The sequence below is a fragment of the Triturus cristatus genome, chromosome 2_2, assembly GCF_964204655.1.
Source record: "Triturus cristatus chromosome 2_2, aTriCri1.1, whole genome shotgun sequence".
NCBI lineage: Eukaryota > Metazoa > Chordata > Amphibia > Caudata > Salamandridae > Triturus > Triturus cristatus.
The window spans coordinates 1,006,290,453-1,006,309,245 of record NC_140582.1 but is presented as its reverse complement, the minus strand read 5'-3'; the positions used below and the strand labels follow the sequence as shown (position 1 = coordinate 1,006,309,245).

General features: G+C 45.3%; 1 protein-coding gene across 2 annotated transcripts in view; it reads right to left on the bottom strand.

Moving 5' to 3' along the window:
• The window catches only part of EVC (EvC ciliary complex subunit 1), a 719,388-nt gene that overhangs the window by 78,429 nt on the left and 622,166 nt on the right, over positions 1 to 18,793 (bottom strand). For both annotated transcript variants that reach the window (XM_085642437.1, XM_085642438.1), the window contains exon 16: positions 3,687 to 3,831. In XM_085642437.1, coding sequence (XP_085498563.1) covers positions 3,687 to 3,831 — 145 coding nt within the window. The remainder of the gene's footprint in view (positions 1 to 3,686; positions 3,832 to 18,793) is intronic.

Below are 18,793 nucleotides of genomic sequence, written 5' to 3'. Positions count from 1 at the left end.
AGCCCTACCCAAATATAATAGTGTTATTTTTATTTCAGCTCGATCACAACTTTAGAAGAAGGAGAGTAAAGGATGTCTTGCGGAGTGTTCTTGCAGGATGAAGATATGCATGGAGATAATCGTTTGGATATGTTTATGGACATTTATATATTAATGTTTTACCTATGTGTTATGTTGAATGCAAAAAGAAAGAAGAAAAAGGAGTGTTTTCTATGGTTTTATGATGTACGAATTCTATGTTATTTGTGTTCTATTGTGTTAAAGGAGCTGCTGTGTGGTGGCATTAATGGAGAAATGCAATAATATTAGCCTCCGTGTCTTCAATAAAATCCAGATTTTCTGAACACCAAGCTGATGAAAAACTACATTTCCTCCATGTGTGACATTGTAAATGTACAGCAATTTGTGCAAAACCAAAATATTTTATATTGGACATTTCTGCTGTAAGCATTATTACAACATTGGAATGTTGGGAGCTCCATTGAAAACAATTGAGTGGTCTGGGCTTCTAATGGCTGGTGGAAGCACAGAGCAGCAACATTCCAATGTTTGTTCACAGCTGTTGCAATGAATAGAAAGCCTCACAGAGACTGAGGGGATTTCAATCACCTCGGGCTCCATGAGGCCTTTCTTTTACAAATTAGAACTTGGGTCTTTAACGGCCAGTAAAGGTTGCAACGTCGGGTTCTAAGGCTATAGTTTATCACTTGTTCGAAATACACTCAAGGCCTGAAAAGAATAATTAAGCATTCAGCGAGCTACTAGTGCCACACATTGTTTTACAAAACCATGCATACATACAGTTTGCAATGGTTGTCCAGACCTTGGGTTTAAGTTTGGATGCTTGAAACTGTGATTCAGCCAGAGATTATGTGCGCACTATATGCTGAGAATGCATGGGTGGAATAGCTCAAGCATCTATTCTTGCTGGAGCATTTTGGTTTCAGAAAGGAATTGAAAGTTGACTCATAACATCAAGCATTAAAAGTAAATAATTTGAAAGGGCTTACAAAAATCTTTTAATCAACGAAGTGCCCAATCATAAGATCTAAGTGTTCAATCACATCAGAAAGGATAATCTCCCTTTAAGGCAGAAGTGCTACCATTTTCTTTTTGGCCAGAGACATATGTTTTCCAGAGACAAGACTTGCTTTCTTGGATATTAATTGATGCAATAGCCTAAGTGCTTCATTGCAATTAAAATGCTCAGATAAAAGCAGCATTCCGTTTATACATTCACTGGCAGTCTTTTGAGATGCACTGAATTATCTGGAGGCCAGCGCATGATTCATATCTGCCCATTATCACTTTTGAATTGTTCACAAAGATCTCCCTCGCTTTACAGGCCATAGATTTCCATAATGAGCAGATGCTGCTCTGGATGAAGTGTTTGAATGCTCTTTACCTTGATCAATGGTGTTTGTTCTTGCAAGGGTTTCTCCTCCGGTTGCTCAGTGTGAGTCATAACACCACTCTTGTGTGCTATCAGTTATGTTGAAATGGAACTTTAGCGTCCTTGGGGTTGGGAAACAAATGTTGAAGAAAAGCTAATCAGATGAACTCCAACTGATTTGTTTTTTAATTTGCCTGCAGTGCAAAATTGGAAATGAATTTGTCAAAATTTTCTTAGCAGAAAACTGGAAATAAATGCGTGGATTTCTTGCTTCAAAACGGAGTTTTCCTCAGAAGCCCCTGCCAGCGCTGTGCACAGCATCTTAAGGCCTTTGGGGACCCCTGTTAGGAGCAGTTTTGAATTTATGATCCAGTTCCAGCTCTTTCATGCTTTCGTTGGCCGGTCATTGGCGCACTTGTCCAAATTCTAATTGTGTGTACATCTGATATTCAGGGATAGTGATGTGTGGTATCAATATTGTAACAGCAGCAGCTCACTAATATTACTGACAAAAAATCTCTGTGACACCCTCCCATTTCTTATATGCGAGGTCCTGCTTTGATCTAAAAGAAACTTTGTTTTTTATAGATGTTGCATGAAACAAACACAACATTTCTCTGCAAAATGTCTGTAATAAACTCTCACACATCACCCACATTAAAAATAAATTAAAGGAATAACGGTATTTAAAACAATCTGTTTAAGAATTATTCAAGGCCATACATAGCAGGCTCTGTCGGGTGGGTCCCACTTTGCCAATGTCTTAAAACGCCTCTGCCGAAAATGTAAGGGATTCCAAATAGCAAGACTGCCTAGTCTTGATTCCACCTCATGCCTCATAGATATCCCCATTTATCTCACTCATCAGGTTTTGTTATTCCTGTTTTCTCTTTTTGTCACTGCTTTTGTGTCTTTCTTGAAAAGTCCAGGTCCCCAAAAATGAGTACCTTTGGGCCCCTAACTGCAAACACTGGCTCAAATAAAGCACAGTGGCTGTGGCTGTCCAGAAAGATTCAGATTGGTTGCCAGCAAAGAAAGTAGGGGACAGAATAATGCACTAAATTATATAACTCCAGTATCAGTAAATGTGCTCAACAATAAATGTCATGGGCTGTCTTGGTGTGTTCTCTGTCCCAGTGAGCACCAGGTCTGTAATGGCGATGCTGGTAGCAGAAACAGCAGTCCAAAGACGCATAATCACAAGTATGCTCAATCCATTCTTTTCTTAATAAACTGGCTGATCACCAAATTCTGCACATGTAAATCTTTAATGCTTGAAAAATTAAATCCACTCAGTCCAATGTAATGTCTTCTGGCAAAACATCAATTCTTTTGAAATGCATGACCTCCAAAATATTCATTACTTCTACTGGTTCCATCATTCAAATCTCAAAAGCCCAATGCTTTTATGGTTGACAATATCCTTCATCAGGGGAAACTCGGATCGTCATGCTCATGAGTTCAGTGGAACCCCATACATTGTACTGAGCAAATTGAATTTATCAAGCATGAGAGAAGCACCAGGATTGGATGCAGCAGGTTGGCCGGACACCTGTGCTTTCTCTCCCCCAGCTCAGGACTGCTCAGGATACAGAGCTTCAAAGTGTGCATATCAGGCTGGCCTTCGCAAGATGGCTGGCCAAATTGGCAAGTGTATTTTTGAGCGTCCGGCCAGCCACTACTCCAGTCCTTCATGCTGCCAATCGGCAGCCGAGGACACTCCGGCATGTCTCTTGGCTCGGGGACACCAGGGGCAGGCTGGCGGCTGTGGTGCACACACATCAGTAAAATGACAATGAAATAATTTCACTCTCATTTTATTGCTTTATGCGGGGCTCGCAGCGAGCGAGGGGCGACGCTCTCCCACCCTCGTGAAGAAACTGCAGCTGACTGGAAGCAAGTCAGTAAAGTCTATACACAAACTGCAGTGAATCACAAGAACCAGGAACATTTACTGCAGGCCTGGAATACTGCAAAATTATGTCTGCTGTTTACTTCCTTTTCAGTTCCACTGTACCCAGAAGCTGATTACATGAAAATGGGTGACTCACACTACGATCTCCACCGGTACACCACCCCCAAAAGGGCACGTTCCTCACAGTGGCCACATCTCACTCTGCTTAACGCGGGTATGCTGGTGTTTTCAGGAAACCAACAGTTTTTTTGTTATAATACATTGAGTTAGAATTTCTGGATTGAATTAGACTACACCTGTACACATCATAGTCATGAGAATGGATACACATTTGCAAATGCTCATGCAGGCAATGATGGAAGGGATATATTTGCTCACCTTGGACTGTTTTTAATCGCTTTACTTTCCCTTGTTCATAATTTTGCAAAATCCCCTCTATTTCTTCATAAAAGCTTCCCACAAGTCTCTTGACACCATTGCTGGTCACATATACACTTTCAACTGCAGTTTCTATCAAACGCTCCTGAAGGATGAAAGTATTAAATTACTCAGCACGCAATATATTTGAAAAAAATGTATGTTTGTTTTTCATGCATTGCTGTCATCAAACATATTAACACTGTTCCATTTTGGTTCTTGCTAAACATGGTTTCTTTCTCAAAAATGCTAGATGCACCTGCGCCATGACCTCAGACAAGATCTGTTTATATTTCAGGCATCTTAAAACAGTCAATAGCTGACAAATACTCTTGATATTTTGAGAGGGGCCAGTCACTCTTTGAACATACATAGGTTAGCAAATCAACTAGGACAATGTTGACAGAATTGACAACTTTAAGAAACTTTTTAGTGTGTGAGGGGAAGGAGTGGGCCTTTGGAGGGGCGGGGCCTCGGGATCATTACCTCATATCCAGTTGATTAGGGTCCACAGAGAGATGACATGCCTCTGTGCCAAGCAATAGTTAGGAGTCACACCTAGACTTCCTACCCCCGCCCCTCGCCCCCCTCAAAAAATATGCTTCTGAGGCTTCCGCCTATGTCCTGGAGAGGCTGCAAAACCCCCAAAGGATGGTTTGTGTGAAGCCTCCTCACACAAGCTGGAAACCCACTCTCATTATGGGTTCTCAGATTACTTAGGGCCTGATTTAGATCTTGGCAGACTGGTTACTCCGTCGAAACGGTGTCGGATATCCCTTCCCCAGAAATATAAATCCCATAGGATATAATGGAATTTATATTTTGGCAGACTGGATATCAGTCACCGTTGTGATAGAGTAACCTGTACGCCAAGATCGAAATCAGGCCCTCGGTCTCCTACCATGTCATATCGTCTCTCCCCTGGGTGACCGTTTGAGAGCCGTTTGAGAGCAATGACACCACTGTGGGTGGGAGACCAACTGAGGGAGTAACCACCTTGGCAGGTTTTTCGGGATGGAGGGCAATAGGTATTGACCATCTAGGGGACATATGGACGGGAACAGCACTTATACCTTTTGAGGACTTGGAAAATGAATTTAAACTATCATCTACCCAAGTCTTACCCTACACGTGATTTGCACATGAGTTAAGTAGACACATACAACGAAGAGAGTCCATCCCTGACTATACCCCTCTGGAAGACAGACTATTAGCAGATCCCATACCTGACAAAGGGACTTTTATAATTTATAAAAAATTAATGTACAACGCACCAGACCCCCGATCTCCCTACGAGCAGCCTAGATGGTGGATTTCGGCACTGTAGAAGATCAAGAGTGGACTGATGCGTTGCAGGGACCTAGAGAGATAGGGATTAGGTTGCAATTCAGATTAATACAATTTAGGATCCTGCACCACTCCTGCACAATGCTGTACAAATGGGGAAAAGTACAGTCGCCGCACTGCAAAAGAGGCTGCCAGGCAGAGGGATCCTTTTTTCATATTATATGGGAATGCCCGGTAATCATCCACTTTTGGCAGAGAGTGGCGACGATAATGTCCAAGGTCATGGGAGAAGAGATATCTGTAGATGCCAAGGGTCTTTTATTGATGATTAAGGGGGAGGAAGAATGGCCTACGCACACGAGAACCTGGCTGGCCTTAGCAACCGGAGTGGCAAAGCGTAACATTGTGAGAAGGTGGGGGTCGCACATCCCCCCAACGGTGGCAGAATGGGAAACAGACCTTGATTGGTGCCACCCAGCGGAAAGGTTATATATGACAGCAGGGGCTGCAGGAAAAAATGTGATACAATATGGTTCCCCTGGGAGAAATACAGAAACGAGGGCAAGGAATAAACAGTATGTGAGTCAGGGGGGCAGGCGAGACCTGCGACTGAAGACGACATGGGGCCACAAAGACTGCCTAAATGGTTTAGACCTACCTGAGCGGCAACCTACCAGATTGTGACTAAAATGTTAATGGTGTACTGACTCTGTGATAAAGTAAAGTATTCTTGTTATTACATGCTGAACATTTGAATGTATGTACTCGTCTTTCAGTATATGTAATTTCATGAGCCTGTTTAATAAAAAGAACTATTAAAAAATAAAAGACTGGCAAACAAAACAAAATATGCCACACTTCGTAGGAAGTGCCAATAGCAGAGAGAGGCAAATGTATCCTTATTGGTTGGGGTGTCCGCCCTCTTTCCAGTCTAAAATAAATATGGCAAAGCTGCAGGGGCTTCTCAGAACACTGCCTGGAAGAAAGGAAGAAGAAGAACTGCTCTGCTGGACCCTTGAACTGTACCACACAAGGCTTGCACTCAAAAGGACTGCACCTGCTGCACTCTCAAGGCTTCACAAAGAAAGGGCTGTGCTTGTCTGAAAGGTAAAAGATATGTACAGAAGTGCTGAAAGAAGTCACCTGCAAGCCGAAACAGAGGTTTATCCCAGCTGACCACTGGTAACTGGAGTTTTACTGGACTGTGCAAGTGCATTTTGAGAGATTGAGTCCTAGCCCCCAAGTGCAATCCAGAGTCTCTGAACCCTTATCTGGTGCTACTGGACACTTCTCTCCCAAATGGAAACCACAATTAACAAGCTCTGTAAGTTTGTAAACTTTCTACAAACTTTTGCTAAAAAGCTCCAGGATGTGACAGGCTCATCGTTGAGAGTAAAGCTGCCATGTCGAAACCGCAACTCAGCCAGACCGGGCTAGTTTGTCCTGCTAAAAGCTCTGGAGCTCCTTGCTGTTGACACCAAGGATACAGACTTCCAGAAGTTCACAGAGGCATTAAGCTACAGCAGGCTGCCATCATCGAAGTGAACTCCTGCTCTGAGAAACCAGGGGGCACGACATCAAGAGAAAAGCTCCAAGAAAAAGACTAAGCACGAAGACAATCTTTTGACTGGGACCTAGCATTCAACCTCTCCGACCATCGGCTCTCCATCACGCTTGGCCTAAAACTTTGCCCTGGTCCAGCGCGACCAGATAGCCGTGAGTGGGGATTTAATCTTTTTGGCGAAAGAATACACATTTCTTATATTTAATCTTTAAAAATTCATTTTTCCGGTTCCCTACATTGAATTTTGTCATTTTGGTGTCATTTTAATGATAAAAACATTCTCTGTTTTTATAAATTGGTGTTGGATTTTTGTTGCGTTGTGTTTTTTTACTTATTTACTGTTTTGGTGAAATTAAATGCTTTACACATACCTGTTGTTAGAAGGTGGTCCTGACACTATGGGCTGCCTGGATTTTTCGCTTTTTGAGCACCTAATTGTTGCGCTTTTACTGTGGGGGAGCCTCATAAGTTGGGACTCACCCACAGTGAACTCAGGATGTAAGAGACTGCATGGGGATTTTACTGGTGTCCCCCTGGCTTGACCAGGCCACTGCGCAGCAGCTGGAGTAAGGGACACAAGGCTGGTTACATGCAGACACATGTGTACAAGCATGTGCCCACGTGTAGCGGCTGCACAGGGGAGATTCCTAGCGTGTGTAGTCCGGGAGCAGCTACAAGATGAAGGGTGTGGCAGGACTTGTGCAGAATTGGGTGGTGACATGGAATAGGCTTTATACACTGGGATGGAACATGCCAGGGAAAGTCAGTGTGTTTTACTGTGTTTTTAACTTCATTATTCTCCTATGGGGATGTGGAGCCCATGTGCTAGATTACCTTTCATAAGGCCTACTGATTCCAGACACGCACTAAAGTCCACTGTAGCGGATGTGAAAAGAAGTATTCTGCAGAGTCCAAAGTCATATTTGTACTGCTTTTGGGTCATACAGAACTGTCATATTTCTCTGAGCCAGTCATGACCAGACCCTGGCTGGGGGATTACCTCAGCAGGATGGATTGATAACCTTTCTTCCCCAAGCTAAGGCCTCCTCTTCTGGAAGAGAAGATGGGTGGGGCTACAGGCTCATCCATCGCTGGGTGCCAGGCACCAGACTGCACCGAGGAGGGAAGGCAGCATGAGCGGAAGGGGATTCAGAGACCATGTGGCCAGAGACCCTGGATGACGCCATTTTGAACAAACCCAGAGGCTGGACAAGAAGGAGGGAGCAGGGGCCGGGAAGTGATGTGTTGCTGTTTGATAGGACCAACAGAGACTTCCTTCCAGCCCCCAACCCAACTTTTAAAAAGTGCTTGCACAGGAAGAGAAACTCTCTGGGGTGTGGTCTGCTGAGGCGGAAAGTGTTGGTGCCTGGCAATGGGCAGTTGGAAGGAAGACCCCCATGACTACCCGCCAGGGCCCTAACACCGCCAGAAGAAGAGCCCAGGACCGGTGCGCAGAAGCAGGGGCCTCTGCGCAGGGAGAAGAGAGGCCCAGGAGAAGAGCCCGGCGAAAGGCTGGCGCAGGGAGCAAGTGAAGACTGCTCCCTGCAGAAAGCACCCTCTTGGAGACCCAGGGGCCCCGGAAGTTAGGCGACCTTTCACCCCTAAGAAGACCGCCGACGAAGCGTGTGGGGCTCCGGCGTCGGTCTCAGAGATGCCCCCAGGGTGGGTCGGGTCCCGGGCCTGCCCCCAAGGTGAAGGTGCCCTGCAGGGGGGCCAGGAGCCCACCCTGGCCCCCACCGAAGATGGAGGCGGGGGAGCGCCGTCGCGCCCCCCCATAAAGAGGTAAGCCGGAAGCGCCTTTGCGCTCCCTGTGAAGGTGCCCCGTGGGGGGGGCCAGGAGCCCACCCTGGCCCCAACCGAAGATCAAGTCGGGAGTGAAGGTGGGCGGGGAGTGGGGCCCGGGACCCTAACTCTGGGCCCCAAATAACGGACAGAGGCCGGGGGAGTGCCGCCGCACTCCCCCACAGTCCAGCCGGACCAGAGGAGGCGGACGCGTCTGCCCGCTGGAGCGAAGTATGGAGGGAGCCTGGGACCCCATCCCCGGGCCCCCGAAGAATGGGCAGAGGCCGGGGGAGTGCCGCTGCACTCCCCCGCAGTCCAGCCGGACCGGAGGAGGCGGACACATCTGCCCGCTGGAGCGGGCAGACCAGAAGTACCCAGCCGGCTTCCGCGGCCGCACACAGGGGTGAGGGCCGGGAGGGAGCCGGCAGGGTCAGCCAGGGATGGGTTCCCCGGGCTGCCCTCAGCCCAGCAATTTGCGCAGGGCACCCCGGTGGGACCGAGCACCCCGCAAGCCTCAGAAGAGCGGTGAGGGGCCCGGGTGGGACAGGGCCCCAGAAACACGAGCTGTCACACTCACCTGGGGGTCCGGGTGGGACTGGGCCCCCCCAACGAAGCCGGTGGAGATGCGGCGAAGCCGCCGACAGTGAGGTGGAGATCGCGGCTCCCTCCCAAGCAGCGGGGGAGCCGCTGCTCTAAAATTCAATAAATCCCATAATGCCTTGCAGCCCAGGACTGGCCTGCAAGGGCAAACATTGTTTTCTTTGCTTGTGGTGGCACCAGGAGAATGGGGTCACCACCACCTGTGTGCTGAGGTGCAAGGGGAGCTGCAGGAGAGCACAGCCTCCCCCCAGCACGAAGAGTTAAAAGTCCCACCCTCAGTGTCCTGGGGACTTGCAGAGAATAACCCCTCAAGGGCTCAGCCACTGCAATTAAACACCTTGTGGGCTGGAACTTTTGTTCTACAGCTGAAGGTGTATTGAGAAGTGCATCAAGGAGTGAACAGCGGAGTTGGGGATGTCTGGAGAAGGGCATCCCCTAGAGGTGAAGAGGTGTAATTGCACCCCGACATGCTTTTACTTTGGTTATTTCTTTTAGAGGGACTGATGGCCACATGTGTAATGTGACGTACATGATAGAGGCGATGTCATAAGTAAAACAGGGTTATGCTGCCAGACATTACTGCTAGGATGTCTGGCTGTGTAGGCGTAATCCTGTGATTTCATCTGTGATGCCTTTAGGGGCTGTAATTGCAATGCATTCTAATAATACACAAATGTGATGAGTACTGTAATTCTAAAGTGATGCTTAAACATGTATTCTTGCTGCTGCTGTTAGGTGAGGAACAACCCAGACTGTTAGCCCTTAAGATGTAGCGGTGCTGACTTTATGGTCAGTAGGAGATGCTCAGTCAGGGTTATGTGTCACCAAGGCAGGTGTACCCATTTTTAATGCTGGTTGAGGTAATGGGGTGGGTCGCCACTGGGAAGGTGCCAGTGCGCAGGGCCCACACTCCAGGTTATGCTCAACTAACTGCATTGGGGGCAAGATGGTGTGCATACACGGGTGTGGTGGTACCAGACCCCACCCCCCCTGAGGGAGATGTTATGCAATATTACAAAGTAATTCCAACAGCTTATGTATATTTGTAAATTGGTGCATGGTATTGAGTAGTGTGCGTTTTTAATAAATGTACTCTTAGTTTTATAAAGCAAATTACAGACTGGACAATCAATTATCGAGTGTTATATTTGCGCACCTGCAAATGGCGATTACTAGCCCACACCACCTCCCTTGAGTAAGCCTCAGACTGCTCTGCAATGCTACCCACTGAGAGTCAGGCGCTACAATTGGGTGTTTGGTTCCCAGTGAAGGACAAATGTAGTCATGTTATTTGTGCAGGCCTCACAGATGCTGCCTCGTTTTCCAACACCTGTCTCCTATGATAATCCTGACTGCTCGTTGTCAAGCTAACAAGGGTTGAGCAATGGTTAATTCATTAAGACTTGACTGGACCTTATTATGGAGTGTGGTATAATTTGCTGATGGTGCATAACCCATTTACTAAAATACTCCACTTTCCTACAACATGCTTCCAACAACCTTGCACCTTCACTATGCCACCTGTGAGTAAATCCAGCAAAGTGGTGCCACGCCAGTCCTGGACCCTTGGAAGTGGGCCTAAGGTGCTCTGCTAGCCTCTGGATCAAGCTGAATGATGCATCTCCTCTGCTGTGCAGCGTAAACCTAAGCAGAATTCACACATTACCACTGCTGCGTGGATTGGAGCCTTTGTAAGGACCCGCATCGCAGCCTCTTTGGAACCGATGCTGCGTGATGCACCCCCCCCCACGCGTAGGCCCTTGCATTTCTTGTCTACGCCAGCCTTGGCGGCGATGCCGAACTCCACATCGCAGCTCCTTAGAGCTGACACATCGCCCTGACTGCAAGCCGCATCCTCGACTCTGCACTACGCATCGCAAACCCCATCAAAGGGATCCTCAATGACAATGCAGGCCCTTGCATTACAGCCTTGCTGCATCTTGAAACAGATGCATTGCTTTGGCTATGCGACGCATCTATGCAAGAAATCCTTGCAACTTTTCGCAAACCAGGTTTTAAGGTATTTGGTTCAGTGGGTCTAAGTGGGTCCTTCTAGCTCACCCACACTTCATCGTGGTCGACCTGAACTTTTGACAGTGTCTCAGTACAGCTCATCCAGATATCCACAGTAGGAACTTTGAACTTTTTGGCGCCATTTTCACAAAAATCTTTAACATTGTATATCTCTGCATCTACTGATTGGATGTTTGTCATTTTGACCTTGTTATATTTTTTAAATAAAGTACTATATTTCTAACTTGCTGTAGGATCCTTTTTGTCTGGTATTTTCAAAATGTTACTCTTTGAATTGTTGCACAAATACTTTACACACTGCCTCTAAGCTAAGCCGGACTGCCCTGTGCCAAGCTACCAGAACGTTGAGCACAGGTTAATTTAGGGCTCATACTCCGGTCCAGTCAACGAACAGCCCAATATCTCACAAGGAGGTATTTACAACATGAGGAAAATACCCCACTCCAGGAAAATTATGTTTACTAGGCCTGGTAAATATCACACCATTTTCTGCATAACTTGCAGTTGGAGCTCAATTTGAAAATCACTGCGTTTTCAGCTCTTTAAATAACTAAGCCACCAATCAGACCAAAACTAGGGTATAGACTATCTTAAATTAGCATGTCAAGGGCTCACTTTATGTGATACAGCCCCAGGTGTAATATATGTATAGCCCATGGGGAATTTCTTATATGTTTAATGCTGTGCTTCACAGTATTATTAATATGGATATTCTGATCATAACGATGACTCTGAGACTCTGCCCTTAAAAACATAAACAAACAGACAAAGAAACATAGCCTTCTGGTATCCCTGCAGCCACCCCAAATTTGTAACACATGAATATGTGCTTTAGGTCAGCAGGCATTGCAGTAGCCTGCATCGGCCTCAGGAGCAGTGTTTTGATTGCCTGTGTTTCACAACCTGGGGAGTTGTCACTGGCAGTCACTTTCTACAAATGATGTTCAATAGTAATGGTAAATCTATCTGGTGAGGACCAGCTTCTATTTATTACAAAGTACGTCAAGGTGTAAGGTGATCAGTAACTAAGCCGCTAAATGGAAGGAGATAATTCAGTGTTTCCAGCGGATCACATCCCAGAGGTTAGAAACAATGATGCTTATATGTTGAAAACCTGTTGTGCTTAGCAGCGGAAAAGATGTTATTATTTGCCCTAGGTCTGGATTTATTAACCTTGTGGTAATTTTTCCCAAGTAGCAGGGCCGGACTGGCCATAGCGGGCACCCGCGTTTCCCCGGTGGGTCGGAAGGTCGGGACGGTTTTGGACCGGTGGGGGACGGTTTTGTTACTGGGGGCGGATTTAGCAGCAGCTGCAAAATCGTCACAGCAGCAGTGTTTCCCACCAGCACTCCCCCCCCCCCCCCCCCCCACCCCCCCAATCGGTCGGACGTAATTGCCAGGGCTGGTGTGCGATCCTAGATCACAACGTACATCACAAAGAAGATAAAGGGCGCTAACGAGGCAGCAGTGCAACATGGCTAAAACATTAGCCAGGGGTTCCCTCCACCGACTCATTTCTAGAGTTAAATATGTGCTGGACATTCGAACATAAAAAGTCCAGGGATGATCGTGCCAGTTTTCGGAGTGGTTTGAGAGAAGGATGCATTCGCAGCAAATTTAAGGGAAATTAATGATTGTGTTAATTGTTTTCAATTGAGGACAGTTTTGTGGCAGTTTGATAAAAAATTCGCCCCCCCCCCCAACTCATTCTGGCCTCAGGAGGTGACCAGACGTTGCCTTGCTGGTTCAAGTATTAACCCTTTGTCACAGACATGGATAGTAGATCTTTTCTAAAACAGAGCTTTTCAAACTTCCTGACTGGACTTCTTCGGAGAATTTCACAGAAGCATGTTTGAGCTGAATTAGGTCAGACTTGAATCGCCCACATTTTGTGGTGATTTATATTTTGTCAAACTTTCAAATGTTTTTGTGCCTAGGGTTTTTATTCGACCCTGCCGCTCTTAGACTGGTTGCAACACAAAGCATGCATTTTGTTACATGGACTGTTGGAATGTAATGTAATACAATGCAATATATTTTGCAAAACAATACCATATATTAAAACCGAAATTGCCTCGACCTATAACTGAGATTCAATATTTCAGACAACTAGATGGCAAATTCATTCACCATAGGAAAAATACAGAGATAGTGATTTGTTGGCCACGTCTAAGGGCGCAGTTAATAGACAGCCGGTAATCCTGTTTTGAGGTGGAAGGGGGTTCCAATTGTCCTGGTATTTCGAGATACACAACCAGTTGCAAAAAGCAGGGAAAGGGAGTGGAAATTACATTTACCACATTGTATTCACCATTCCAGCAGCGAAAACTGAATTTCCTGGTAAATACATGGGAATACAATTGGATATCAGTAATGACATGTGAGGCATTACCATGCATTGAGTTTGCATTCAGGTCCTAAGACCAACATGATTGAGGTATAACTTTCTTCACACTCCTTGAGTCTCGACTCATGAATGAGACTAGCCAGGTCTTATGTGAATCAGGCTGTAAGTGGACAGGAAGTGCTTGAGAGACGTTTTCACTGCCAAGTGCGGTGTCCAATTCAAAAGCGGACTTCACATGGTATTACAGCCCCAGGTCAAACACCTGAATATGTTGGTACATAGAATGGATGAGCATAGAACACAGTACCAGCTTCACAGGGTTTATGCTGTTGGACTGGAAGAGCACTTTTTTAGATGAACAGGTTCACGTTGCATCCTGCTCGGATAAGGGGGGACCAGAGAAGGCCTTGCACTGGCTTTGATGCTCGTCTGGTTCGTGCTTCGTGTATGTTCCAGGCTCACTAGGTGTCGAGGTACACATGCAAGCCCTTGTTTGTGGTTTGATCATTGAGGACACTGAGCGGCCTTTAATTAAGGCACAAATCTCTCCATCATGGCTTATATCGCTACTGGCTGGGACCTGGTGGGCTGGGTTCAACATATACCCCAGGGACGCTTGCATCTATAGGTTCTCTTTTACATTGTATACAGCACTCGGGAATGGACATTATTCTTTCTGGAGAATTGAAAACAGTCAGTGTCATAACTGAGTAATAGTTCATATCCTGGATTGGCTTAATACAATCATTTTGTAATATGGTGGTTCCCTTTGGTATAGCTCGAAACCATCTAAGAGAACCCTTAACACGGACAGGAGTCAATCAACTGCTGCTATAAAACTTTCCTTAAAAAAGAAGATGGTGTCACAAGTTTTGTCTACAAAGCCAAGTGACTTCATCAGTTAATTTAAGATATGAGAAAGCGAGTTCTTAAAATCGAGGTAAGGATGCCACAAAAAGCTTGGGCAAAACTATGCTCGACAGAACCCGAATTGAAACTTTGTGTTGAGCAAAACTCATACTGCAAAGCTATAATACTGAGCATAAGCAGCTCATTATTCAGTTTTCAGTCGGCCAATTACTGATGATTTATTTTTAGGCCCCTAAAATAGTATTTATAGCTTGTCATTCTGCATTCATTGGTAATTATAACTGAGGAATATATTAATAACATCTCCGCTTTTCTATTTTTCACATTTAGAACGGGAGTATCGCCTGCATGGTGAACTGGAGTGTACCTCAACATGGACTGACCATACTACATGTACAAATGGTACCCTATCTCTTCTTTGGCTCATCTAACACTCTTAATTTATCATCATTACTATATCCTGACCTGTCCATGATGACTCTGAGGTCCAGAGCTAGTTCTATATCCTGGAGAGGCACAACAAGCATGTCCTTCGACCTTACATGGGCTTTGGTCCATGTTCTGGCTTGTTGACATAGTGATGGTGGCAGCATATCGTTTTTTGTAGATTATAGTACTGAACAGGATCTTTCCTTACTTTAGATGGGGGTAAGGTGCTCTTGGCCCTACGTGTGTAAAGTTTCACTTTTATGTGACACTAGGACCCTTGCGCTGACATCATGTGTGCATGCACAGTGTGTGTGTCTAAGGTATGGCTTGTTAAAGGCTGCGTGTTTTGTTTGTATGGTTAGTGGCACCAGAGTGATCCACTTTGGATTGCCCCTGGTTGGCTCACTGGAGGATGTAGACAGTAGAACAGTATAGCCTGTATTCCTGGAGCAGAAGGGAATCCCTAGATAAAGTGTGGGAAGATGGAGACAGGTCTACCCTTAGAAATTACAAGAGGACCTTTTACTAGGGGGGTTCTTATTAGTTTTCCCTGATCAGTGCCAATTAGTTTATGATGAACGATGTGGGATGAACCTGTAGATTCTGTTAGGGGTAAGGACATTTCTAGGCATCCCCTACACTTATGTATTTCCATGAGAGCGACTTGAGGAAGATTGATGACAGCTACTTGCAAAGTCTTCATGCTTTACGGTGCTCATGTTGTGGATACTGCTGCTTGGAGCCAGCATCATCTCTACCTGCTGTCTGCTGTGAGAGCCACCCCTTACACAAAGATTATATCTGAACTGCAGCCAGAAAATGAGAACAACCCTGAACCGGTTTCTGGAGTTTTAGCAGTGGATCAACGTCTCGTCTGGAAAATCAGTACAAAGGTTGGACTCAAACCATCCCAGTTTGTTCCAGATCCAAGTTCTTCTTGATCCTAAAAAGGAGTGCTTCACAGAGTATTCAAAGAGCTGTTGCGATCCAGAGGTTGGTGTCTACCGAACAGCCAGTCTCACAGAGGTGATGGGACATCACCTGAGGTCCACTAAATGTGTAGGAGAGATATGGATCTGCCTAGCACCTAACAGTCTACCCACTCAGAGATGGAAGGAGAGTTCCTGGCAGTGTAGGAGGACAAACTGTATAGGAGAAGAGATTCGTCATGTTTCTGGACCACGGAGCACCCAAAAGAGAGGACTTCTGACTAGCAGTGCCAAATTGAGCTATGTGGGGTTACCCTGCCTCCCTGCATGGGTCATATGGCAAACTTCATGAAGAATCAACACAAGCAATCCCCCCAAAAGACAGCGTGCCATCTGAGATCACCATGACTTGACCTATCCTGCCACCACTCGATATGCTGTGAGTGCAGTGAGGCCCTACAAACACCGCCAAAGAGGAGGACACAACCACAATGGCCACTAAACAAAGGAGTGACAGCTATTCAGGTTTATTATGCTATTCATCATCAGTGGACAGATCTGAGAAGTGGACCGCTGTGAGTGATCCTGCTGCCTAAGGTGCTGATTGTGAGAACGCAAATGGTGCACCACCAACTCCTGCACTAGACCGAGCCTATCATACAGATAACACAAGTTCTGCAATGAAAGACAGAGAAATTGTACCTTGCATGCACAGATAAATCTGAAAGTTAGAGGAATTAATGATTACCAGTGTCAACTCTTTTTTTCAAGATATGAAGTGTACTGACCTACAGCTTAACACTTTAGCACTTGCTTGCACAAGCCTAAGGGTGAACTTGTGCATTTGCCTGATTCCTTTGAGTTATATTTTCACTGTTGCTAGAGCCTTGTAGTCGTATGGAAACTATAGCAATTGTGTTAGAGTACTAGAGTTAGGGTGGGATCTATAGCAACTTTGCCAAAATGTTTTAGTTGATGTGGGAACTGTTGACATTGGCTGGAGCCCTGTAATGTATTTAGTAGAACCCTGTACCTGAACTGCCATTGCTATGTATAGTGTTCCATTTGCTGTAATATTAGAATACTTCCATTTTACTAAAATAAGCAGTGGGAAGGACAGGTCTGATTTCTGAGTCTCTACACCCCCACAATTCCTCTCTAAGAAGCCTTTGACTGCTTGTCCGTGCTACCCAGAAGGTCAATTATGGAAGGGATGTACTTGGCCCAGTTTGCAGAGCCATAACAGGATGGAACCCAGCTCACTGCAGGCAAAGCAAGGTTGAGGTCCAGTAGACCATGCCTGCCCTATGAACCCTCCCCACCCCCCATGTGGTCTGATAAACACCATTATAATAATCCAAGCATTTGGAATGCAAAATATAGCCAAGGTTCAAAATGAGGCAATCTTTCAAACACTAAAACCTACCTTTAATCCTGCAGACCAGAGCGGGGGATTGAAGCACTTTTGCTCCATTGTTAAGTAATATACTCAACAGTCTTTTTTGCTGAATCAAATGACCATGAACTACTAAAGAGAAAGAGAAAGAGCAAGGATCACTCACCTGATCCCTCACAGTCTATTAGCTATTGTTCACCGTCTTACATCCCATTATGCCCAAATGTTTTGCAACAAGGGGAAACATTCGGGTACAGGCTATTCTAGGCACACATACAGTGTTGGAAGATGTTCAGTAAGGTTTTAAGGTGCAACTGGGGCTGAGAATAATCTCTTGAAAGTAAAGGATAGACATCATAATTCTAGATCAGGCAGAAACTGGCATGTTGGTCTTGCGAGATCTATTGGCAGCATCTGATGCTCTGGACCATGAGGTTCACCTGGACTCTCCCTTAATGATAGCAGGTGTGTTCATGACAATGTGGAGTTGGTTTGCTTTGCTGTTGTCTAACAGATGTACTTACGGACTCTAAACACCTTTGTGAATCAAACCAGTGTTTACCATGAATGGACAGCTCTGACTTGAATAGTTTCAGGAATGATACCAGAATATTGTTCTCAAAATATCCGCTGAGATAAGCATTGTCTCCTGAATAGCATTAAAAATATCCCCTAATAGGAGTTAAAAACAGAAAATCTAGACCCAATGGGATATTATTGTGAACGATATTCAAGATTTGATATCTATGTCAGATAATATTTCTACTCTGAGTTACAACCGTTTGCCCAAGAAAAGGTTATTTGTGTTCACACATATGCAGGTGACAAAAGCAAAATTTTGAAGCCGTTGAGTCATTTCTCAGCTAAAGTATCACACTTTCAGTCACTGCCTGGAGTCAGCCAGACAAGATGAAGGATAACTGGTTGACTTTAACAAGGCAACGAAAGGAATATTGTGGTGCTTACAGAATTACTTAGTTTAATTACAGTGCTACCTTCCTATCACAGTTTGGTGAAACTCACTGCCTCTAAATTAAAAAAATAACTACACTACAGGTTAATTCTGTCAAGTAATCCCTTTACTATTCAATGACTTTGCATTGTATTTAACCTTTTCTTTCTCAGGCTCATCTGGATGCCATTGCACATGCTATTAATGGTGATGAATTGTTTTAGAGACTTGTCCTCTATTTTCACATTTCTCAGCACCTACTGAATCAATGATCATGTCGTGAAATTTTATATTGGGTGACTGTCCTTGTTTACACAATAGCGTACCTGGCACAGACTGGTAAAGTCTTCCTGATTACAAAGACAATGTGCTGCCCTCAATGCAAGTGCAAACTCTTACAGTTCATGCCTGCACATAGGAGAGTGATTAGTGAAAGACAGAGCTAAGGTTTGGAATCATGGCTCTGTCTTTCACTGTCTGTGGGATCTCTCTGACCCTTGCGGCCCCCTCCACGAGGGTGCCCTCGGGGGACGCACTGTGTACCATGTCTATGGGAGACACAATAGGGGGCCTCTCAACAGCTTTTTTGCCTCTGCACCTGCTTCTATATGGTGTTGATGCGAGAGCAAAGTGTTGCCTCATTTGCATGAGACAACACCTCCAGGAAAAGGAGGAAATACTACATTGTGATTGTATTGACACAAAATGTGCACAGGCATGATACATATTACAGCAGGGAGCCACACAAACATCTGCGGGCTCTTTTGCAAAACTAAAGTGTAATGAGTACTCTAGACGTGGGTGCAAATGCCCATTTCCCCATCTCCACATGACAACCTTTTGCAATCTGGCCAAAGTTGGTGAAAAAAAAGCGGCAC